We start from the raw sequence: 25,671 nt of genomic DNA, 5'->3' as shown, positions 1-25,671 counted from the left end.
ACTGTGTTCAGTTCTGGTCACCACACTTCAAAAAAGACATTGAAACTCTGGAGAAGGTGCAGAAAAGAGCAACCAAAATGATCAGGGGTCTAGAAACCAAGACTTACGAAGAGAGACTGCGGGAACTGGGCATGGATAGCCTAGAGAAAAGGAGGGCCAGAGCGGACATGATAGGAGTCTACAGGTATACAAGGGGTTGCCACAGAGAGGAGGGGATCACTTTATTCTCCAGGGCACCGGAGGGCCGGACGAGGAACAATGGCTGGAAGCTGACCAAGGAGAGATTCAACCTGGAAATAAGGAAGAACTTCCTGGTGGTCAGAACGATCAACCAGTGGAACAACCTACCAGCGGACGCTGTGAACTCCAATACTCTGGACATTTTAAAGAGGAAATTGGACTGCCATTTGGCTGGGATGCTATAGGGTTCCTGCTTAGGCTCTCTACATGGGGCTACCTTTGAAAAGTGTTCGGAAACTTCAGATCGTGCAGAATGCAGCTGCGAGAGCAATCATGGGCTTTCCCAAATATGCCCATGTTACACCAACACTCCGCAGTCTGCATTGGTTGCCAATCAGTTTCCAGTCACAATTCAAAGTGTTGGTTATGACCTATAAAGCCCTTCATGGCACCGGACCCGATTATCTCAGGGACCGCCTTCTGCTGCACGAATCCCAGCGACCAGTTAGGTCCCACAGAGTGGGTCTTCTCCGGGTCCCGTCAACTAAACAATGCCGCTTGGCGGGACCTAGGGGAAGAGCCTTCTCTGTGGCGGCCCCAGTTCTCTGGAACCAACTCCCCCCAGAGATTAGAATTGCCCCCACCCTCCTTGCCTTTTGTAAGCTACTTAAAACCCACCTCTGCCGCCAGGCATGGGGGAATTGAGATGCTCTTTCCCCTTATACATGGTAAGTCTGTATGTATGTTTGGTTTTTTATATTAATGGGTTTTTAATCATTTTTAGCAATGGATTATTACTGTACACTGTCTTCTTATTGCTGTTAGCTGCCCCGAGTCTCCGGGGAGGGGAGGCATACAAATCCAATAAATAATAATAATAATAAAAAAACAATTAGGCAGGAGGTTGGACTTGATGACCCACATGGTCCCTTCCAACTCTAACAATAATAAATAAATAAATAAATAAATAAATGAAGACAAACCCCCCCCCCCCCCTAAGAAAATACGATGCTTAGAACATAAAATTATTTTACCTGTTTTGTTCAGCGCCAGCTTGGAATTGGAACTGTTTCCCAAAAGAGGTACTTGCATGCTGGCTTGGTACAGGGATTCCAGGTCGGAAACCTCCTGCACTGTTTCCGGATTCTGTCCTGGATAGTCCCCAAAAGCTCTTTGACTGATCACAGGCGATTTGTTTCCGGGTATCAAAAGCCTGGAAGCGGCATTCTTATGCTGAGTTACTGCTGTGCTAAAATTGTTAACGTGGTCTTTGCAGCTCTCTGCAGGCAGAGGTGCAATCGAGCCAGCGGGATTTCTGTAATTTGTATATTTTGTTTTTTCCTCCGAGCTGCATTTTCTGGGATATAACTTGGGATTTGAGGGGCATTGCTTCCCTTTGTTGCAGAGGGCTTGTATATGTGAATCGGAGCTCTCGGAAAGGATGTTGGAAGCACGAAAACAATCTGGGGAACTTAACTCCATTTTAGAAATATCTGAGTCTAACATTTCAGGAGGTGCCACTCCGTTCTCCTGTCTTCCCTCATCTGACTGCTTGAGATAAAAGCGACTACCGTAGGATTCCTGCTGTAACTTGGGAGTATTTTGATCATGACAGGCAGCTGCCTTCCTTTTTTCCTCATAGGTATCTAGTCTTTGGAAATTTCCCTCCGGCCACTGAAACTGTTCTGCAATGGAAAGAACGTGCCTTTTGCTACTACTCACACCTTCACATTTTAAAGAATCCCCACTGACAAGTTCTTGCGGATGATGTAAACTCTCACGGCTATTTATCTCAAGTTGCCCAGTCGTCTGTAATTCTTCTGGAGCACAGTGAGGCACAGGGGGAAGAGAAGGCAGCCTTGCACCGTGATAATCCCTCGGTGGAGCAGCACTAGGCCGTTCTGAAATGCTTCCTGAATTGAAAAGTGGATTATGCAGGCCTTTTTTCCCAGGGGGAGTTTCCGGTGCTGGTGAAGAGAGGAAGAGTGTAGGCAACGATTCAGAGTTTGTTGCAGTTAAATTCATTTTGCAGCAGGGGACGAGAGGAGAGGCTGCATCATGTAGGTTCTTGACCTTCATGTTACTGTTGTGATCTTCGTAGCCTTTTAAAGTGCTAGGAGAAGCAAGTTTCGCATCACCATCAATTTCATTCTTAGACTGAATGGATGGGTCACTACTAGGTTGTCTAAAAGGAAAAATAGTAGCTTCGTCATTGAATGTAACAGACCCAGCTTGAAAGCGCAGGCTGTTCTCATGAAAGGGTTGAAAAATGGGCTTGGAATACGATGGTTTCTTTTCCGGATGGGAAGCAAGTGGGTGGACGTAGGTTCTTGACCCAGGGGCTGCTTCTTTGCTGGGTTCCAGCACTCTCTTCTGTTTCAGCAATACTTGGAGTGGGATAGTCTGTTTACTGAAACACACATCAAATCATCATCAGTGACCGATGATTCCTAATTAGAAATATTAGGCTAAATTAAAATCTACTAAGTTAACAAGGTGCATATTTTATCAATGCTTTCTGGTATCAAGTATCTGTGAGTGTTAAACTATTGCAGCCCTACATGGCATTGGGCCAGAATACATCCGGAACTGCCTTCTACCGCACGAATCCCAGCGACCGATAAGGTCCCACAGAGTTGGCCTTCTCCGGGTCCCGTCGACCAAACAATGTCGTTTGGCGGACCCCAGGGGAAGAGCCTTCTCTGTGGCGGCCCCGGCCCTCTGGAACCAACTCCCCCCAGAGATTAGAACGGCCCCCACCCTCCTTGTCTTTCACAAATTACTTAAGACCCACCTTTATCGCCAGGCATGGGGGAGTTAAGTTATCCTTTCCCCCTAGGCTACTACAAGTTATGCATGGTATGTTTGTGTGTATGTTTGGGGTTTTTTATTTTTTATAATAAGGGGTTTTTAGCTGTTTTTATTAATTGGATTGTTCATACTGTTGTTAGCCGCCCCGAGTCTGCGGAGAGGGGCAGCATACAAATCCAATAAATAATAATAATAAATAATAGTTGCTAACCTGGTAAGAATTTTTTTTTGGTATCAGAATGGCACCAAGTACAATTATCTATTTTGGTAAAAATACTTTTTCATTGAAGTGTTCCACCAGTGATCAACAATAAGGGGCGTACATAAGTGCACCAGAGTGCCTACCGTCCTGTCTATTGTCTCTCCTATATCTCCTATATCTTCTCTTCTATACCTATATCTTTCTTTGCTATTCTCTCATGGATTATTTCACGCCTTTATTTTCTCCTCTATTATCCCTTTAATACATTCTACCTAATTATATTCTCTATAATCCTCATTGTGTATTATTGTGAATTGGACAAAACAAATAAATAAAATAAATAAATTTCAATCTCAAGAATGGATGTATGTTAACATATTCTTGAAGTTTTGAAGATGAGTCAAATGGAGAATATTTTCATCAAGGACTAAGAGCATGCAATTCTTTATTGTACAGGAATACACTATCATATTGCAGTAGAATTCTTCTTTTAGAACTGTTCCCCTCTTTCCCCCTTAGTTTTTTTTCAATATGTAAGTGTTCAAAAATGTCAGCCACTTACAATATGATGCACTCAATGTCTACTGAGAAATAATGACTACATGAATGTGTACACTAATGTTAATTAGATAACATTCTTATGTTTATTCTTAAAATAGTATTATAAGTCTGTGCAATATAATACATAAAATAGTATGGGGGAAATCAATATATTTATATGATTCTTATTTTCATATATACAGTGTTCCCTCGATTTTCGCGGGTTCGAACTTCGCGAAATGTCTATACAGTGATCCCCCGCTCGTTGCGAGGGTTCCGTTCCAGGACCCCCCGCAACGAGCGGGTTTTCGCGAAGTAGCGCTGTGGAAGTAAAAACACCATCTGCGCATGTGCAGATGGTGTTTTTACTTCCGCAGCGCTAGCGAGGAGCCGAAGATTGGGGGCGGCGCGGGTGTTTTAAAACGTCGCCGCCGACATGGGGGGCTCGCTAGCACCCCCCTAACCCGGGTTGGAGGTTCGGGGGGGTGCTAGCGAGCCCCCCATGTCGGCGGGGACGTTTTAAAACACCCGCGCGCCTTCCCAACTGAGCCCTCAAGCCAAGCGCAGAAGTTCGCCCTGGCGCAGGCAACACGCGCTGCCATCTTCCGGGCCAGCCAGGCTCAGCGGATCAAGCCCGGCTCCTCTCGGCCCAGCATCCCGGGCCAAGCGGCTGCCTTCCGTCACTGAGCCTGGCTCGCCCGGAAGATCGTAGCGCGTGTTGGCTGCAGCGGCGGCGACATTGCTGCCGGCTTGGTTTCCCTCGCCGCTGCAGCCAACGCGCGCTACGATCTTCCGGGTGAGCCAGGCTCACTGACGGAAGGCAGCCGCTTGGCCCGGGATGCTGGGCCGAGAGGAGCCGGGCTTGATCCGCTGAGCCTGGCTGGCCCAGAAGATGGCAGCGCGTGTTGCCTGCGCCGGTGAGGGAAGCCAAGCCGGCCAGGCTCAGCGGATCAAGCCCGGCTCCTCTCGGCCCAGCATCCCAGGCCAAGCGGCTGCCTTCCGTCACTGAGCCTGGCTCGCCCGGAAGATCGTAGCGCAAGTTGGCTGCGCTGGCGAGGGAAGCCAAGCCGGCAGCAACGTCGCCGCCGCTGCAGCCAACGCGCGCTACGATCTTCCGGGCGAGCCAGGCTCAGTCACGGAAGGCAGCTGCTTGGCCCGGGATGCTGGGCCGAAAGGAGCTGGGCTTGAAGATCGCAGCGCGCATTGGCTGCGGTGGCGAGGGCTTGCGATGGAGGGTGGAGGAAGCGGCCATGGGAGGGCGAGCTGCCTCAGGGAGGAGGATCGGGCGGGACCAGGTGGGGGCTAGAATTTCTCCAGGGCGAAGGGGCGGGCGAGCGGCGAAGGGCGGGCGAGCGGGTGCTGGGGAGGGCTTCTCGCCCTCCCGCCAGCAAGAGGGGGAGCGAACGGCGTGGGCGGGCGAAGGGCGGGGCGAGCGGCAGCGAGGAGTTTGCGTGGGTGGTGGGGAAACTCCTCGCTGATGCCAGCAAGAGGGGGAAGACCCAGGGAAGCCGCCCAGCAGCTGATCTGCCGGGCGCCATCTACGCATGCGTGCCCATAAAAAAAAAAAAAGGCACGCATGCGCAGATGGTGTTTTGACTTCCGGGTTGAAAAATCGCAAATTACCCTGTTCGCAATGGTCGGGAACGCAATAACCGGGGGATCACTGTACCACGGTTTTTCAAAAATATTAATTAAAAAATACTCCGTGGTTTTCCCCCCTATACCACGGTTTTCCCCGCCCGATGACGTCATATGTCATTGCCAAACTTTCTTCTGCCTTTAAAAAACATTTTTTAAAATAAACTTTAATAAATAAACATGGTGAGTAATAATCTAAATGGTTGCTAAGGGAATTGGAAATTGTAATTTAGGGGTTTAAAGTGTTAAGGGAAGGCTTGTGACACTGTTCATAGCCAAAAATAGTGTATTTACTTCCGCATCTCTACTTCGCGGAAATTCGACTTTCGCGGGCGGTCTCGGAACGCATCCCCCGTGAAAATCGAGGGAACACTGTAATTGTATTACAACTAAGTACATTTAAATTAGTCTAACAGCCTGCACTGCTTTGGACAAAACGCTGGAGAACATTTCCTTTTTAATAAGAGTTTCACTTATCATAAATATCTAAACAACTTGTGATAGTAAAAATAAGGGATTGTAATAATAAATTTATGCGGTGTGTTTTTCCCATGACCAAAAACCACAAGGACAATTATGAAAACTAAGGTAATATCAATATAATTTTTTGCACTTAGGATTTTTTTTATGGTAGGGCAATTTTTGCTCTTCAACTTAACTTCCAGGGTCTCCAAAACTCTCAACCCCCATGCTAGCTGTTAATCAATGGCATGGTTTAGGGCCACTCGAGGTAAGAAAGATATGAAAATAATAATATAAGCTTTCTTTTCTCTGCTTGGGCCTTCCAGCCAGGGTTGATTCCTGGCAGCAGCTTCAGTTTTCTCAGTAAGGCTTCAAAAGTGGTTTCTATTGACTCCTATCTAGCGATTGACCAAAGGACACTTTGTGCCCAAAATACAACTACAACTCAGGTTCTCCTTGTTCCTGCCTGGTGCCTTAACCACTATAACAAAACTGGTTCACATTAAGTAAAAATTAGTTTAACATTATGTTGAAAAGAAGGAGAGCATTAAAGACTGTACATCGACGATTGCCATCCAACCAATATCTCCGGGACTGCCTTCTGCCACACGAATCCCAGCAACCAGTTAGGTCCCACAGAGTTGGCCTTCTCTGGGTCCCGTCGACTAAACAATGTCGTCTGGCGGGACCCAGGGGAAGAGCCTTCTCTGTGGCAGCCCCGACTCTCTGGAACCAACTCCCCCCAGATATCAGAGTCGCCCCCACCCTCCTTGCCTTTCGCAAGCTCCTTAAAACCCACCTCTGTTGTCAGGCATGGGGGAATTGAAATTTTCCCTTCCCCTCTAGGCTTATAGAATTTATACATGGTAAGTTTGTATGTATGATTGGTTCTTTAAATTGGGTTTTTTAAGATTATTTTTAATATTAGATTTGTTTACATTGTCTTTTTTATTGTTGTTAGCCGCCCCGAGTCTTCGGAGAGGGGCAGCATACAAATCTAATTAATAAAATAAATAAATAAACCTGACTGAGCTTGAGAGGATTTGCAAGAAAGAATGGGAGAAAACCCCCACTCCAGGTGTGCCCCAAAAGACTCGAGGCTGTAATTCTGCCAAGAATATTTCAATAAAGTATTTGGGTGAAGGGACTGAATACTTATGCCAATGTGATATTTAAGGTTTTTTTTAAATGAATTTACAGACATTTCTAAAATCCTAAAATGGCTCAAGAAAGCGGTCATTAGCAATGACAGATACAGATACTTATCCTGAACTTATGCCCACTTTAGGCCATAGAAACAAACAACATAGAAAAAACCAGAGGAGTAGCCATCATTTAAATATTTCACATAAAACGTTGGCACACCTAATTTCTGTGCAGTAATATGTACACCCACTTCCTTTTAAATTTATGTGGTTAACAGTTTCCCAATTATATTGCCATTTCCTAGCTGGATCCATACTCTGGATACTAACCTTGAATCAAGTATAAAAACATTATACATCTGAGGTTCGTTCTAGAATTACCCCGAGAGTCCATCAGATTCTTTATCAATTAAGATCTGAGTAAAATAATTAAGTTTCATGCAACAGGGGAAACTTATTGTTCATTGCTTCTTTCCAGATCAGGCCCAATTCAGATCTGGAGTATGGCAATATTTTTTTTTTTAGTCTACCTTGTAGATTGGGTCATGTTGCCGCCCGGTGGTGGGTGGCAGGTAGACGGCGGTTGTACATGTTGCTGTTGCTGCATGCGATCCTGCAGGCTTCGCTCTTTTCGGACATAGATTTGCAGCTTCTTATCGATTAGGGCTCTGCTTTGAACGCTACAGCTGGCGTCATGCATGGCAAGTCTTAGTTTAGCTAAAAAGCAAAAGAAAACATAGCAGAAACAAAAACAAAACTCGGGGAAGGAGAGAAAAAAGGAATGATGCAACAAAAAAAATAAAAATAAAAAAGGAACATGCAAATTCTGCCATGAAAAAGTTCACAAGAATGCATCTCTTCCCAATAAGACACATTTGCGTCAGCTGCACGTCCAAACAAGATAATGAGAAATAAAAAAAGTAAAATTAAGCAAGATTTTAAATGGTTATTCATGAAATGCTGACTTAAGTCACTGGTTAACCCTCATGGAACTAACCATTTAAATCCAAATACTTGTCTCTAGTCCCAGTTAGCTGAAATCCAATAGGCAGCCAGGTGAGACATTTGCTAGCAAAGCTTTCATGGAAGTCTGCTTTTTCTATTTTGCTAATCCAAAAAACAAACGCTGTTAATCATCCAAAGCCAGTTGGTCAGCAAGAACCAGCAAGAAGAGAATGGAGGATGGGAAGGAGAATTAGCCAATCAAAAACATGAGATATGAAAATGAAAAAAAGGCAGCAGCACAAATTCCCAAACTTACAGCTTGTTACTTCAAACAATGACCCCTCCTTTTCCTTATCGTTCCAACGACTGTATACATTTTGCTTTGCTTTTTTTGTATGATAAAGCAACTTGATGCTGTACTTTGGGAATTAAAAACGTTCTGGTCAACCAGTTTCTAAACTGAGAAAATTATGTGCAGGAGAAAATGCGGGAGAGCCCAATTAGCAGAAAGAATTCATTTGCCTTTCTCAACTTTCAACAGGAGGAGCCCCAGTAATAAAAAGAATAGTATATATTCTGAAATTACAAGAAAGAAGTAACAAAAAATCAGAAAAAGACATATTTTACACCCCACCCCCCAACCTTTCTGGCTGTTAGTTTGCATTTAAACAGTTAGTTCTGTTAATTTAGGTTATGTTAATAGATATGAATAAAGTGTACAAAACAGAGTAAGCTGAAGCGGTTAATAAATACTCACATATAGCTTCGTTGCAGAGAGCCAAAGCTGTAGCACAATCTCCCTTCTGCTCTTGATGCAGGGATTCTTGAAAGACTGAATCTGCCTCTTGCATAGGCCTCTCAAAGCCACCCGTCCTCCCTGCAAGGGCGGCATTCTTGGTTTCCATTCCAGGCTTCTTTCCTCTCCGTCTAAACAGCCCCCACCCATACCCAGCCCTTCCCCTAAGGCTGTTTTCAAACAATCCATATTGCAGGGCACATATCCTGAAGCCTGGTTCTTTGAAACCAATGCAAGGAATATGCATCAGAAGCAAAAGCATGTACAGTAGTACCCCTAGATACGAGCATAATTCGTTCCACAAGGGAGCTTGTATCTCGAGGCAACTCGTATTCTGGAACAAATAACTTTTCCCCCCTCCGAGATAACCAAAAGCAAGGATTCTAACCAAAAGCAAGGATTCTTGCGCCACCTAGTGGATGCTCGACTCGTATCCCGAATTTCAGCTCGGGAGTAGAACAGAAATGTCTCTCCCCTCCTAGCTCGTATCTGGAAATACTCGCATGTAGAGCAGCTCGTACCTAGAGGTACTACTGTATAATGTTAGGACAATGGTCTGAGTTCCTTTTCCAAGCTGGGATATCACAAGCATCAGCAGCAATCCATTTGTTCCCCAAAGCAAAAGGGTTTATTTATTTATTTATTTATTCAATTTTTATGCCACCCTTCTCCTTAGACTCAGGGCGGCTTACAACATGTTAGCAATAGCACTTTTTAACAGAGCCAGCCTATTGCCCCCACAATCCTGGTCCTCATTTTACCCACCTCGGAAGGATGGAAGGCTGAGTCAACCTTGAGCCGGTGATGAGATTTGAACCGCTGACCTTCAGATCTACAAGTCAGCTTCAGTGGCCTGCAGTACAGCACTCTACCTGCTGCGCCACCCCGGCTGCTTGGAGAGCAGCTACAGAGTCTTTGTTTTATAAGGGGGACTGGTCCTTGGTGTGGGCTTGGTGTGTGTATGTAGGGGGGGGATGAGCTGGTTGTAGTGCAGTGATGGCGAACCTATGGCATGGGTGCCGCAGGTGGCACGCGAAGCCATATCCATCAGCACGCAAGCAGTTGCCTTAGTTCTGCTCCAGCCAGCATTTGTGCACCGCCCAATTGATTTATGACTCACACGAAGGCTCCGGGAGGGCATTTTTGGCTTTTTGAGGGCCTCCGGGGGGATCTGGGAGGGCATTTTTGGCTTTTTGAGGGCCTCCAGGGGGATCTGGGAGGGCATTTTTGGCTTTTTGAGGGCCTCCAGGGGGATGTGGGAGGGCATTTTTGTCTTTTTGAGGGCCTCAGGGGGATGTGGAAGGGCATTTTTGGCTTTTTGAGGGCCTCAGGGGGATGTGGAAGGGCATTTTTGGCTTTTTGAGGGCCTCCAGGGGGATGTGGGAGTGCATTTTTGGCTTTTTGAAGGCCTCCAGGGGGATGTGGGAGTGCATTTTTGGCTTTTTGAGGGCCTCCAGGGGGATGTGGGAGTGCATTTTTGGCTTTTTGAGGGCCTCCGGGGGGATCTGGGAGGGCATTTTTGGCTTTTTGAGGGCCTCCAGGGGGATCTGGGAGGGCATTTTTGGCTTTTTGGGGGCCTCCAGGGGGATGTGGGAGGGCATTTTTGGCTTTTTGAGGGCCTCCGGGGGGATCTGGGAGGGCATTTTTGGCTTTTTGAGGGCCTCCAGGGGGATGTGGGAGGGCATTTTTGTCTTTTTGAGGGCCTCAGGGGGATGTGGAAGGGCATTTTTGGCTTTTTGAGGGCCTCAGGGGGATGTGGAAGGGCATTTTTGGCTTTTTGAGGGCCTCCAGGGGGATGTGGGAGTGCATTTTTGGCTTTTTGAAGGCCTCCAGGGGGATGTGGGAGTGCATTTTTGGCTTTTTGAGGGCCTCCAGGGGGATGTGGGAGTGCATTTTTGGCTTTTTGAGGGCCTCCAGGGGGATCTGGGAGGGCATTTTTGGCTTTTTGAGGGCCTCCAGGGGGATCTGGGAGGGCATTTTTGGCTTTTTGGGGGCCTCCAGGGGGATGTGGGAGGGCATTTTTGGCTTTTTGAGGGCCTCCAGGGGGATGTGGGAGGGCATTTTTGGCTTTTTGAGGGCCTCAGGGGGATGTGGAAGGGCATTTTTGGCTTTTTGAGGGCCTCAGGGGGATGTGGAAGGGCATTTTTGGCTTTTTGAGGGCCTCAGGGGGATGTGGGAGTGCATTTTTGGCTTTTTGAGGCCCTCCAGGGGGATGTGGGAGTGCATTTTTGGCTTTTTGAAGGCCTCCAGGGGGATGTGGGAGTGCATTTTTGGCTTTTTGAGGGCCTCCAGGGGGATGTGGGAGGGCATTTTTTTCTTTTTGAGGGCCTCCAGGGGGATGTGGGAGGGCATTTTTGCCTTTTTGAGAGCCTCCAGGGGGATATTGGAGGGCATTTTTGGCTTTTTGAGGGCCTCCAGGGAGATGTGGGAGGGCATTTTTGGCTTTTTGAGGGCCTCCAGGGGGATGTGGGAGGGCATTTTTGGCTTTTTGAGGGCCTCCAGGGGGATGTGGGAGGGCATTTTTGGCTTTTTGAGGGCCTCCAGGGGGATATGGGAGGGCATTCTTGCCCTCCCCAGGCTCCAGGGAAGCCTCTGGATCCTGGGGAGAGTGAAAAATGGGCCTACCGGGCCCACCAGAAGTTGGGAAATGGGCTGTTTCTGGCCACCAGGGGGCCTCCGGGGGGGCAGGGGAGGTAATTTTTGCCCACCCCGGGCATTGAATTCTAGGCGTGGGCACTCGCGGAGGTGAAATAATGTGTGTGCACCCACTTTTGGCACCCGAGGGAACAAAAGGTTCGCCATCACTGTTGTAGTGCGTGTCTCAGTCAAAAAGTTACTTTTAATTGTCCTTGCCTTTTGTTGTGTAGATGGTGTCTGGGCAGACTGTGTAACACTTCTAAGATCTCTTTCAAACCTATGATTCCATTCACTTTAGATTTCTACAGTGAAGGAAGGTAGCACCCACCCCTCTCCTAGAAAAATGAAATATCCTAGCAAATATTGAAAAGAAAGACTAAGTTTCCCTGGATGAGAAGAAACATATTCTAAAGACAAAACAGCTCACTCACGCACACACACCCTTCAGCTCCAGGGTGATGGGATTAAGACCTTTACCCTTAGGACAGGATATAGGATTATCCCTCCACCCATCTCATCACCTGGCACCTGGGAAAATGGTATCAGCCAGCAAGGCTCAAGCAAACTTGGACTCAAGGCAGCCTATAGAGTTGCCCCTGCATTGCCCCATTGGAGTCTGACAGCCAATCAGAGTGCCTTTCTTGCACATGAGCGAGACGCCCAGGGGTGGCGCCCAAAGGAGAGCACAAAACAAGTGACTCTCAGCATCTCATTTCCCCCCTTCTTCTTCACCCAACACTTGGAAGCATGTGATCCACTTTTTCCATTGAGGAGCTCATGCCATGTGCTCCTATCCACCATTAAACCTTTTTTACAAGCAACTTCCATGAAACCAGTGTCTTTTCCCTCTTGGAACTAAACCCAGGATGATATTCCTTACAACAATAGCATATAGAACTTTTTAGCGACTAAGATTCATGAACAAGCAGGGATTTTTTCTGGAGAGATAGCTTAGCTGTGGTCTTCCCTACCTTGATAATATCCAAATTAAGTTAATAAAATGTCATTCTGTTTTAATCCTATTTCTTTTACTTACTTTTTACATGGGGTGTGTGTTTGTGGGTATGTGGTATGACCTCTTTTAATTATATTTCTATGACCTATACTTATTTGCTCAACATTGATCATTATGTCTATAATTTGGCATGAATAAAGAAAGTTAATAAAATATATGTGATGCAGACTCGGAAGCACTTGAAATGCATTACTGGATTCAAAACACCATCATTAATACTCTGTCTAAGCATTTCAAATACTGATTTTAGTGTTCTAATTTATATGAGTTTGTCTTCCTTGTGAAACTATTTACACATCCAGATATTCTTTGGCCTTTCTTTTTCAATTATTCAAAGTTAGATTTTATTAGATTAGATTTTATTAGATAAGCTTTCAATATGGTGTCAAGACTTTTACAAACTTTTATTCTAAATTTAATCTAAATTAGAAATTATTTTTTTCTTGGTGGTATACTGTTTTAAATTATACTGTCTTTTGATCTCTTTTAAATCACTGTTTCAGCAGCTGTCCTGAGAAACTATAGTCATAGATCATGATGGACAGAATGTAGCACCATCAAACAAAAGGCACTGTGCAAATAAAATGTCCATCCACCTCAATTAAAACCTCATCTGAAATCACCATTTGATTAAAAAATATAGCATCCACAGACAAATTAAAAAGTGACATCTCATACATTTTATTCCAACACATTTTTCATAATGATTAATTGGGCATATGATTTGGGTGATTTTTCATAATCAAGAACTGGTAACAGCTAAATTAATTTGAATGCATGGATATGAAGAAGGAAATGTGTCCTGCCTTTTTTACTTTTGACTGAAAAGAATAACTTGACACACATTGAGCCAGACCTAGATCAGTTTCAGGTTATTCTAAATTTTTTCTTTAGATCTGCTATGTAATTGAAGCTTAAGAGAGCTTTAAGTTATAGGAATCTGGCTCTTTTATTAATCTGACCATCTTGATCTCAAAGAGTTAAAGACATAGAAACATAGAAGACTGACGGCAGAAAAAGACCTCATGGTCCATCCAGTCTGCCCTTATACTATTTTCTGTATTTTATCTTACAATGGATATATGTTTATCCCAGGCATGTTTAAATTCGGTTACTGTGGATTTACCAAGGATCCAAGGATCTACTACTCTTTCAGTAAAATAATATTTTCTCATGTTGCCTTTGATCTTTCCCCCAACTAACTTCAGATTGTGTCCCCTTTTCTTGTGTTCACTTTCCTATTAAAAACACTTCCCTCCTGAACCCTATTTAACCCTTTAACATATTTAAATGTTTCGATCAAGACCACACAACTTTCTTCAGTGGTAGGATGAGGAAATTGGAGATTTCTTACTCCAAGTATAATCCACCTTAAAACATTTCTACCATGAATTCCTCTAGCAGGAATTTTCAATTGTACCCTGAACAATATTCTCATTATCCTTTTTTTTTTAAAAAAAAGTGTAAAGTTTTCCTCACAACTAGAAACAGTCATTGAGATTTTTAAAATCCTTAATGAAAAATACCATAATTTTAATATCTCTGAAACTTCTGGGAACAATTTAAGAGGCTACAGGACCACTGTCTTCGTTCCTGAATAACTGCTCACTCTGGAGTTATGTTAATGATATTATTTATTCTTCTGAAAATTCAATGTTTCCCAATACATTTGTACTGGGAAAGTATGCGTAAATTATTAAGTAATTGAATGAATGAATGAACTTTTAAAAAATCTTAACTTCTTTCTAATGTCTTATTCTTTTGAGAGCCATTGAAATTGAAGGTTAGGCAAAGGATTATCTTTGCTTTATTGTTAACTAAGTTTCTCCAATGTTTTTTTCAATATTGAAAAGATAAATGTATGGCCCCAATTAATCAGTAGGTTGAAAACCTGTGATATATGAATATGATACTTACAGATGTACATTAAATATAGAATAGAATGGAGCTGGAAGGGACCTTAGAGGTTTTTTAGTCTAGCCCCCTGCTAAGCAGGAGAACCTATACTATTTCAGATAAGTGACTGTTTAGTCTCTTCTAAAAAATCTCCAGTGATGGAACTTCCACACAATTTCTGTAGGAAAGCTGTTCCACTAGTTAATTGTTCTCATTGTTAAGAAGTTTCTCCTTAATCCCAGGTTGCTTCTCTCATTGGTTAGTTTCCAACCATTGTTTCGTTTCCTGTCCTCTGGCACTTTGTAGAATAATTTGACCCCTCTTTTTTGTGGCAGCCCCTCAAATACTGGAATACTACTATCATGTCGCCCTCCGGAGGCTGGAATCGACCAGTTTCTCAACTTCTGGTGGGCCCAGTAGGCTCATGGTTCGCTCTTCCTAGGTTCCAAAGGCTTCCCTGGAGCCAGAGGAGGGTAAAAACACCCACAGCCCCCCAGAGGCTCTGTGGACGCCAAAAATCAGCTGGCCAGCACAAACATGCACCTTGGAGCTGAGCTAGGGCAACAGCTCGCGTTCCAGCAGATATGGCTCCGCGTGCCACCTGTGGCACCGTGCCATAGGTTCTCCATCAGTGGGTTAGACTAATCCTGCAGGTGTTCTTCATATGTTTTAGTATGTCCAGGCCTTTGATCACCCTATGGATAATTCCAACAAAATTCTGTAACTGTTGAATAAATTGCTTTTTTTTTCTTTTTTCTTCAACCAGTACAATTTTTTTTGTTTTGCTTTATAAAATAATGACAAAAAACTATTCTTTAGAAAACTTTTTTTATAGTTCATTTTTTTCTTGCTGAATGCATAGCAGATTAGTACTGTCTATTATCGGCCGCCCTGGGTTTTTGGAGAAGGCGGCATACAAATCTAATAAATAATAATAATAATAATAATTTTTCCAAGCACCTGTTATCCGACCCACACATTACCTTGATTTTGCAGTTCATCCAGATCCATGAATCTGCTTGGGTGGGGATTAAAACCCAAGGCTGCCTCTAGTTCCTTTTCCTGCTTCCTCTGGAAGTCTTGCTCCTGGACCCTTCTTGCTACTTCCTCTTGTAATTCATCTAGTTCACTCTTGGAAGACACAAGTATCTCCCCACCTTTAGAGGGGGGGAAACCCAAAATGTTTCATCTTATGTTATATTTAGTTACTACAATATTTACTTTTATAGTCTTCTGTGCTTCTTATAAGGTTCATTTCGTTGAATGAACTGTAGCTAATAGAAATTTTGAGGCAATAGCTTCCAATGAAAGGTTTATCAAGGAAGTAAAAATACTATATAGAATGTCAACTGGGCTGGCCTTGCAATGGTTATAGAGATTCAGGTTTGTGTGTGTGTGTGTGTGTGTGTGTGTGTGTTGTATGCAGTACAGTGGTACCTGTACTTACGAATTTAATTCATTCCCTTACCAGTTTCTTAAGTAGAAAAGTTTATAAGAAGCAGCAATTTTTCCCATAGGAATCAATGTAAAAACAAAGAATGCGTGCGATTGGGGAAACCACAGGGAGAATGGAGGCCCTGTTTCCTCCCAGGAGATTCCTAGAGAGGCCCCATGGAGGCTTCTCCCCACCTTTTCTGGCCCTGTTTTCTCCCAGGAGATTCCTAGAGAGGCCCCACGGAGGCTTCTCCACACCTTTTCCGGCCCTATTCCATCCCAGGAGATTCCTAGAGAGGCCCCACAGAGGCTTTTCCCTGCCTTTTCTGACCCTGTTTCCTCCCAGGAGATTCCTAGAGAGGCTTTACGGAGGCTTCTCCCTGCCTTTTTCGGTTACAGTTTCGGAGGTTCAGGTTTATAAGTGGAAAATGGTTCTTGAGAAGAGGCAAAAAAATATTGAACACCCGGTTCTTATCTGGAAAAGTTTGTAAGTAGAGGCGGTCTTATGTAGAGGTACCACTGTACTTCCTTGCCACCTTATCTCTGGACCATTTCCTATATTTTTTTCTTACTATTAATATCTTGAACACCCGGTTCTTATCAAGAAAAGTTCTTAAGTAGAGGCGTTCTTAGGTAGAGGTACCACTATATTTTAATACTAATATATTTGTTCTTTTTGGTTGTGAGCTGCCCAGAGTTCTTAGGGAGGTGGGTGACATACAAATAAAACAAACAGACAAACAAATATGATTAGCTGGTGTAGGAATTTTGGAAGAAACATAGATTTAGATGAATGGGAAAAAGTTTGGACATACAATTAGAAAATAACTAAATCGGTATAATTCAAAGAAAATCAGATTAAAATGTTTTATAGGTGGCATCTGCCCCCTAATAGATTATCAAAAATGTTTCCAAATATTTCCCCTAATCGTTGGAAATGTAAAAAAGAAATTGGCTCTTACTATCACCAATGGTGGACTTGCCCGAAAGCCAAAACATATTGGAATACTATTGAAAAATGGTTAAAAGAGATTACAAATCAGGAAATTAAAAAGACTCCGGAATTTTTTCTTATAGGTATGTCACCCTAAAAATGCAAAAAAGATACACAATATTTGATAACCCATATTTTAGTTGCAGCCAGAATAATATTTGCTCAAAGGTGGAAAGAGGTAGAAACTCCAAAAGAAGATGAAATAATCAGGAAAATTATTGAGTGTGCAGAGATGGACATGATGACGAGGAGGTTGAAGAATCAAGAAGAATCGGAATATTATAAAAATTGGGGCAGGATCTATACTTGGCTGAATACAAGAAATACTCAATGAATTTACAAAATTAATATAGTATATTATTCTGAAATTATATATAATAGAAATATGAAATATGTTATTTTCCTTTGATGTGATCTAATCAACTAGTAGGTTTTTACCAGAGACTTCGATCAAGAGCGGAGCGATTGTAGCTCCTTCTTTTGTGTTCCATGTTTTTTTTAATGTATGTACCGGTATGTCTTGTTTTGTTTTTGAAAATAATTAAAAAAATTAAAAAAATTAAAAAAAGAAAAGTTCTTAAGTAGAGGCATTCTTAGGTAGAGGTACCACTGTATCTTATATCATCTGCTGCTGTTTACACTGCTTCTTCCTCATCTTTAGTTGTGAGCCGCCCCGAGTCTTCGGAGAGGGGCGGCATACAAATCTAATAAATTGAATTGAATTGAATCTAAAAAACTCCAAATTATATTGACATTTCTCATAAGGGAACTGATCTAGTCCCCTACTCACTTTGCCTCAGTTTTCTTTGCCTTTCCCAGCTAAGGGTAGTTGTTTTATGACTATTTCTTTAACCACCTTTACAACAGCACTGAAAAAAATGACAAAGATGAATGCTCACGCTTACAATTTTTACAGCATCTCTATGGGCATGTTATCAAAATTTGGGCACTTGCATCTACTGACTATGTTTGCAGCATCTTGGGGAAACCATTTGCACTTTTCCCTGGGGTTTCTGACAAGCAAAGTCAATTGGGGAAGCTGGATTCAGTTAAAGTCCATATACTTTATGGACTGATCATAAAGTCTATATGCTTTATGGTCTGATCAACGAATAACTAACTTAGCAATTGCATCAGTTAGCAGTGGAAGTTATGATCCCAATAGTAGTTGAAAATAAATTGTACGGACTACCTGTATTGTTATACTTTATTGATTTGAAAGTAAATGATCTATACAAGGTTTAAAGTGCACTACATGGGTTTTCATAAAATACGGTCTTATGAATAGTTTTACTAACAGTAATGGAAGTTTCCTATTGATTACTAATATAGGCTTTAGTTTGTATTGGGCTATCTACAATACATTCCCAGCCAGGGTCCCTTTCCTGATTAGATGCTACCTCCTTCCATGAACACAGGACAATGATCTAGGATTGCAAGTATATGATCCAGGATTGCAAGTATTTGGAGAATGACACCTTACCATTACCAAAGGAATGTTTATTTTTTGTCCTGCAGGACGAGGCAGATTCTACTTCCAAGATGCTACTGCTGTGTGATTTTGGAATATTATGCCAGGCAGGAATAACATCTCCAGTTCGTTTGATGTGATAATCCCTTTAAACAGAAAAAAAAACCCCTTTATTTTCTCATGAGACACTTTCAATTCTCTTTGTAAAGCAGCAGTAACAGTCCTAAGTTTGCTACTGAATTACATTATTTGGAAAAATTAAACATTTGCATCATAATCCAAAATGAGTCTGACAAAAGTATGTGAGGAAATGTGTTATGATTTGATGAGACCAAGGTTGAATTTTTTGTCCATAATTCCAAAAAGTATGATTGGCACAATAGCAACACTGTGCGTGATGATAGGTACACCATGCTCACAGCGAAGCATGGGGGTGGAAATTATTCTTTGGGGATGTTTTTCTTCAGCTGCAACAGGAGCTTTGGTCAAGAAGGAGGGAATTATGAACTGTTCCAAATACCAGTCAATTTTGGCACAAAACATTCAGGCCTCTGCTAAAATGGCGAAGATGAATTTAATCTTTCGGCATGACAACCGCCCAAAGAAACCTCCACATCAATAAAAGAATGGTTTCAATAGAAAAATAGCCAATGGCTTGCATTGGCTGCCGATCAGTTTCCGGTCACAATTCAAAGTGTTGGTCATGACCTTTAAAGCCCTACATGGCATTGGCCACATTACCTCCGGAACCGCCTGCTACCGCACGAATCCCAGCGACCAATGTCTTCTCTGTGGCGGCCCCGGCCCTCTGGAACCAACTCCCCCCGGAGATTAGAACTCCCCCCACCCTCTCTGTCTTTCGTAAACTACTCAAGACTCACTTATGCCGCCAGGCATGGGGGAGTTAAGTTATTCCTTCCCCCTAGGCCATTACAAGTTATGCATGGTTTGTTTGTGTGTATGTTTGGTTTTATAATAAGGGTTTTTAGTTCTTTTATTAATTGGATTGTTACATGCTGTTTTTATCATTGTTGTCAGCCGCACCAAGTCTACGGAGAGGGGCGGCATACAAATCCAATAAATAATAAATAATAATAAAAAAGATCAAAGTTTTAGAATGACCCAGCCAGAGCCCAGACCTAAGCCTGTGGGGTGACTTGAAAACGGAATGGGACAATTTGCTGTAGGACAAGACAACAATTCAACATGGGTCTACCTTTGAAGAGTGTTCAGAAACTTCAAATCGTGCAAAACGCAGCCGCGCGAGTGTTTATGGGCCTTCCTAGACATGCCCATGTTTCTCCAACACTCCGCAGACTGCATTGACTGACGATTGGTTTCCGGACACAACTCAAAGTGTTGGTAATGACCTGTAAAGCCTTACATGGCATCGGGCGAGATTACTTGCAGGATCGCCTTCTGCTGCATGAGTCTCAGCGACCGGTTAGGTCCTACAGAGTCGGCCTTCTCCAGGTCCCGTCAACCAGACATTGTCGCTTGGCAGGGCCAAGGGGAAGAGCCTTTTCTGTGGGAGCTCCAGCCCTCTGGAATAAGCTCCCCCAAGAGATTGGCACTGCCCCCACCCTTCTCGCCTCCCACAAGAGTCTTAAGACTCACTTATGTCACCAGACTTGGGGTAATTAGATCTTGGCCCCCTGGCTGATGAATGTTATGTATGTCTGAAGTCTGAATGTACTGTATATGATTGATTTTTAAAATATTGGGGATTTTCAGTTAGTTATTTAGTTTAATTAATTGGATTTCCCATTGCTTTTTATTGTTTTTATTATATGTTGCAAGCTGCCCCAAGTCTTCGAAGAGGGGCGGCATATAAATCCTATCAATCAATCTCTATCGTTCTTTTTTTTCCCTATCTTTGTTCTTTTTCTCTATATATCCAGCTCCAGCTCCAACGGTCCTTGGAAGAAGCCGATTATCTAGGTCCCCAGCAGTCGGGTTTCAGGCCCGGTTACAGCACGGAAACTGCTTTGGTCGCGTTGATGGATGATCTCTGGCGGGCCCGGGACAGGGGTTTATCCTCTGTCCTGGTGCTTCTTGACCTCTCAGCGGCTTTCGATACCATCGACCATGGTATCCTTCTGCACCGGCTGGAGGGGTTGGGGGTGGGAGGCACTATTCTACAGTGGTTCTCCTCCTACCTCTCCGGTCGGTCGCAGTCGGTGTTAGTGGGGGGTCAGAGGTCGACTCCGAGGTCTCTCCCTTGTGGGGTGCCTCAGGGGTCGGTCCTCTCCCCCCTGCTATTTAATATCTACGTGAAACCGCTGGGTGAGATCATCCAAGGGCATGGGGTGAGGTATCATCAGTACGCTGATGATACCCAGCTTTACATCTCCACCCCATGTCCAGTCAACGAAGCAGTGGAAGTGATGTGCCAGTGTCTGGAGGCTGTTGGGGCCTGGATGGGTGTCAACAGACTCAAACTCAACCCGGATAAGACGGAGTGGCTGTGGGTTTTGCCTCCCAAGGACAATCCCATCTGTCCGTCCATTACCCTGGGGGGGGAATCATTGACCCCTCGGAGAGGGTCCACAACTTGGGCGTCCTCCTCGATCCATAGCTCACATTAGAGAACCATCTTTCAGCTGTGGCGAGGGGGGCGTTTGCCCAGGTTCACCTGGTGCACCAGTTGCGGCCCTATCTGGACCGGGACTCATTGCTCACAGTCACTCATGCCCTCATCACCTCGAGGTTCGACTACTGTAATGCTCTCTACATGGGGCTACCTTTGAAAAGTGTTCGGAAATTTCAGATCGTGCAGAATGCAGCTGCGAGAGCGGTCATGGGCTTACCTAGGTATGCCCATGTTTCACCATCACTCCGCAGTCTGCATTGGCTGCCGATCAATTTCCGGTCACAATTCAAAGTGTTGGTTATGACCTTTAAAGCCCTTCATGGCACTGGACCAGAATATCTCCGAGACCGCCTTCTGCCACACGAATCCGAGCGACCGATTAGGTCCCACAGAGTGGGCCTTCTCCGGGTCCCGTCAACTAAACAATGTCGGTTGGCGGGCCCCAGGGGAAGAGCCTTCTCTGTGGCGGCCCCGACCCTCTGGAACCAACTCCCCCCAGATATTAGAACTGCCCCTACTCTCCCTGCCTTCCGTAAACTCCTTAAAACCCACCTTTGTCGTCAGGCATGGGGGAACTGAAACACCTCCCCCGGGCATGTACATTTTATGTATGGTATGTTTGAGTGTGTGTTTGTTAGTAAAATGGGGTTCTTTTAAATATTTTAAATTATATTTGGATTTGTTATACATTGTTGTGTTATGCTGTGAGCCGCCCCGAGTCTGCGGAGAGGGGCGGCATACAAATCTAAATAATAAATAAATAATAAATAAATAAATAAATATCTGTCTGTCTGATTCAAGACATTGTACAATACAATATAATGTAAATGAGTATAAAACAGAGGTTAAAAGATTATGTACTGTCTTTTTTAATGTTTATATACTTAATAAACTTTTTCTTTAAAAAATCCAATCAATCAGTCAATAAATAAATGTATTTAAAATAATGAAAATAATATACTAATTTCTGTCATTTACATTTCATTTTGTCCTTCCTTTTGCGTTCTTTCTTTTATGATTCTATGCCACAATTTCTTTGATATTTGTATAATTTTTGTACCCTGCTGAGTTGTCCTGTTCTATCGAATTGTATAATTTATATGTTAAGTTAAAAATGGGGGAAAAATTATCTTGGGTGGTCTGGTTTTTTTTTACACATCAAAACACTTCCAATTTGCTAGGTATTTTAGACCTTTTTATATCCAGTATAAAAGGCTGCCCATTCAAGCTTGTCTGCGTGGTGAAGGAAGGAAGAGTTTGCTTCATTCTCTACCCCTCCACTATCTCACTTAGTGGCCGTGGCAACGGTGCATCGCTCAGCTTTCTGCTTTGTGGCGATGAGCAAGGAGAAGCATCGTTCTCCACCCCACCACCTCACTTTGTCCTCCACCTCCACCATCTTATTTTGTCCTCCACCCCTCACTGACTCATTTTATCCTCCAGCCCCTCACCGTCTCATTTAGTCTTTCAGCCCCCACTGCCTCATTTCACACACCCACACCCACACTGCCTTGCTTTGTGGCTGTGGCAACTACCCAACCACCTCTTGTTGGCAGCACAGGCTCTTAAGTAGAGCTTACCTCTAAGTGGTAGGGCTTATATTTGGCATAGGTCTGAAAATTGGGCTAGGGCTTATTTGGGGGTAGATCCTATTTTGGGGGGGCGGGGGGAAATGGTAGTTCCTAGTAATTTCCCATTTCACAATAAAATAATGTATTTAGGTACTTAAGGACAATGTTAGGACAATTAAAATATATTTTAATGAAACATACCTAGAGGTATTTGAGCTCTCTGACAAAGGCATATCCAGACTGACTGGACTGTTGCTATTGCGATCACTGCTTTCGTACCCAGATTCCATCCTTTGAATCAGACGAGGGTGCTGATCCATCCTGTGATGTGCGCCACGCCCCAAAGTCCAGTGCTTATACCTATTGGACCGCCTTGGTCTTGTTTCACATGCTGGCTCCTTCAGCTCATCTTCTATAAATTCTTTGGCTGGCAAAGATAACATATGAAAGAAAAAGTGAATATAATTGTATTCCAATACAGTTCAGTTAGTTTCTGGAAGCACAAATCCCAGCCCCAGAAACTCACTGTTACTTTTATCAGGTTTCACCAAAGAGAAGACCCACCCTGAAAATAAGCCCTTGTTTGATTTTTTTTAGCATGCGCCTAATACAAGGCCTACCCCCTAAAATACACTCTAGTTAACTCGTCATCAGCCAGGGGGTGTGACCAGCACCAGAGGTGGCGAGGGCACAGGGGCTGACAGCAACCGCAGCCTACGCAGTGCAGATGACTTTCCAAGCAGCAGGCAGAAGCAAGGGGAGGCACGTGATCTGGAGGCACTGCATGGGCTGCAAAATAACTGAGAGTCGGTGGGCCCTTCTTAAATGGGAGAAGGAACACAGTTCAGTGACTAGTGTCTGTGAGGCTGTGGTTGATGCTGCATAAAAAGTTGATTGTCAACAGATCAAGAAACTGACAGACTCCATGACTGTTAGTGAAAAGAAGGATGGCTACATTGGTCACTAGTTTTTTTGGGTGAGCTGTCAGTAATGTTTATTTGTACATTTTGAGTTGTTTGTTTTATTATTCTCAATTTAACAGGTGAAAATAAATGAGTGATTTTTCATTTAGTTGCATAATACTTCTGCACACTAATTGTTGCCCAATAATTGGGTACACATATTCTTCTAAGAAAGCCAAAACCTCATTTTTCCTTACTTAAAAATTCAGGTTTGAGGTTTATCAACATTTTAGATTGGCCAAGGGCACTGTAACTGTTCAATAATAAAATTAATCCTCAAAAATACAACTTGCCTAATAATTGTCAGTGTATATCCACTTTGTTTGATCCTTGCAAAAATCTGTTGAAATTTACTTTTAATGTTTTCTAAACATTCTCAAATGTCTCTTATCTTTTTATCTAATTGATATACAGTGGAACCTCGACATACGAGCAGCTCTACTTACGAGCTACTCGAGATAAGAGCTGGGAGGGGAGCGACATTTTTGTTCGCCTCCCGAGCTCACATTCGGGATACGAGCGCCAAGGAGCTGTCTCCTGAAGCCGAACGCTAACTTCCGCGTTCGGCTTCAGGAGACAGCTCCTTGGCGCTCGTATCCCGCGTGTTTTAAAAGGTTGCCGCCGGCCTGGGGGGCTCGCTGGGGTGCTGGCAAGCCCCCCAGGCCGGCTGCAACCTTTTAAAACACGCGTGCCGCTTCGCAGCTGTCTCCTGAAGCCGAACGCTAACTTCCGCGTTCGGCTTCAGGAGACAGCTGCGAAGCGGCGCGGGTGTTTTAAAACATCACAGCCGGCCTGGGGGGCTCGGGGGCTTCCCCCCGAGCCCCCCAGGCCGGCTGCGATGTTTTAAAACACGCGCGCCACTTCGCAGCTGTCTCCTGAAGCCAAACGCTAACTTCCGCGTTCGGCTTCAGGAGACAGCTGCGAAGCGGCGCGGGTGTTTTAAAACGTCACAGGAAGCCCCCGAGCCCCCCAGGCCGTCTGTGACGTTTTAAAACACCCGCGTCGCTTCGCAGCTGTCTCCTGAAGCCGAACGCTAACTTCCGCGTTCGGCGGCAGCGGGTGTTTTTTTTTGTTGCACGGATTAATTGACTTTACATTGTTTCCTATGGGAAACAATGTTTCGTCATACGAGCGTTCCGACTTACGAGCCTCCTTCCGGAACCAATTAGTCTCGTAAGTCGGGGTTCTACTGTACTGCAAAACAGACTTCCGCGTTCGACTTCAGGAGACAGCTCCTTGGCGCTCGTATCCCGCGTGTTTTAAAAGGTTGCCGCCGGCCTGGGGGGCTCGCTGGGGTGCTGGCAAGCCCCCCAGGCCGGCTGCAACCTTTTAAAACACGCGTGCCGCTTCGCAGCTGTCTCCTGAAGCCGAACGCTAACTTCCGCGTTCGGCTTCAGGAGACAGCTGCGAAGCGGCGCGGGTGTTTTAAAACATCACAGCCGGCCTGGGGGGCTCGGGGGCTTCCCCCCGAGCCCCCCAGGCCGGCTGCGATGTTTTAAAACACGCGCGCCACTTCGCAGCTGTCTCCTGAAGCCAAACGCTAACTTCCGCGTTCGGCTTCAGGAGACAGCTGCGAAGCGGCGCGGGTGTTTTAAAACGTCACAGGAAGCCCCCGAGCCCCCCAGGCCGTCTGTGACGTTTTAAAACACCCGCGTCGCTTCGCAGCTGTCTCCTGAAGCCGAACGCTAACTTCCGCGTTCGGCGGCAGCGGGTGTTTTTTTTTGTTGCACGGATTAATTGACTTTACATTGTTTCCTATGGGAAACAATGTTTCGTCATACGAGCGTTCCGACTTACGAGCCTCCTTCCGGAACCAATTAGTCTCGTAAGTCGGGGTTCTACTGTACTGCAAAACAGACTTTTATCCAGACTGAATTTAGATACCATCCTTTTACAGAGCTCAACTTAATATTCTTAAACATTTTAACATTATTGCATGGACAGGTTCTTCTTTAAATTAATACATTTTAAAGCTTATAGGATTAGCCAATTTCACTGTTTTAGCAGAAGAAACAGCATTCTGTGATTTATTGGAACCAATTACCCAGCAATGGTAGACTCTATTTCACTGACTTTTTACACTGGCTTAACTATCTTCTGTTTTAGGATATTTTAATATGGATATATGTGTTGAGTAGTTGGACTTGATGGCTTACATGGCCCTTCCAGTTTGCTGATTATATACATAAGGAAAAAGTTACAAAAATATCACAAAGAAAACAGATGTGGAACCTAATCCATGCTATTTTATTTTACTATTATTTTACCAAAGAACAATTGAATATTCAATGTTAACCATTAAATATCATTTGACAGCTCAACTTTTTTTTTCTTTGCTTACTGATACATATTTTACTATTATTTTACTATTTATTTTAT

At 44.0% G+C, this 25,671-nt stretch overlaps 1 protein-coding gene across 3 annotated transcripts in view; it reads right to left on the bottom strand.

Moving 5' to 3' along the window:
* Positions 1-25,671, bottom strand: part of USP54 (ubiquitin specific peptidase 54) — a 108,452-nt gene that overhangs the window by 5,778 nt on the left and 77,003 nt on the right. Inside the window, exons 14-19 of one of the 3 annotated variants that reach the window (XM_070752100.1) lie at positions 22,532-22,757; positions 18,179-18,312; positions 15,251-15,424; positions 8,681-8,800; positions 7,509-7,695; positions 1,215-2,590 (exon numbers count right to left, since the gene is read on the bottom strand). In XM_070752100.1, coding sequence (XP_070608201.1) covers positions 1,215-2,590; positions 7,509-7,695; positions 8,681-8,800; positions 15,251-15,424; positions 18,179-18,312; positions 22,532-22,757 — 2,217 coding nt within the window. Of the gene's footprint in view, positions 1-1,214; positions 2,631-7,508; positions 7,696-8,680; positions 8,801-15,250; positions 15,425-18,178; positions 18,313-22,531; positions 22,758-25,671 lie in introns of those variants that run through there. The other 2 variants (XM_070752101.1, XM_070752102.1) reach the window with 2 other exon arrangements.

Source organism: Erythrolamprus reginae, chromosome 5, assembly GCF_031021105.1.
Source record: "Erythrolamprus reginae isolate rEryReg1 chromosome 5, rEryReg1.hap1, whole genome shotgun sequence".
Taxonomy (NCBI): domain Eukaryota; kingdom Metazoa; phylum Chordata; class Lepidosauria; order Squamata; family Dipsadidae; genus Erythrolamprus; species Erythrolamprus reginae.
The sequence above is the reverse complement of the archived record's forward strand: the minus strand, read 5'-3'. Positions and strand labels throughout refer to the sequence as shown.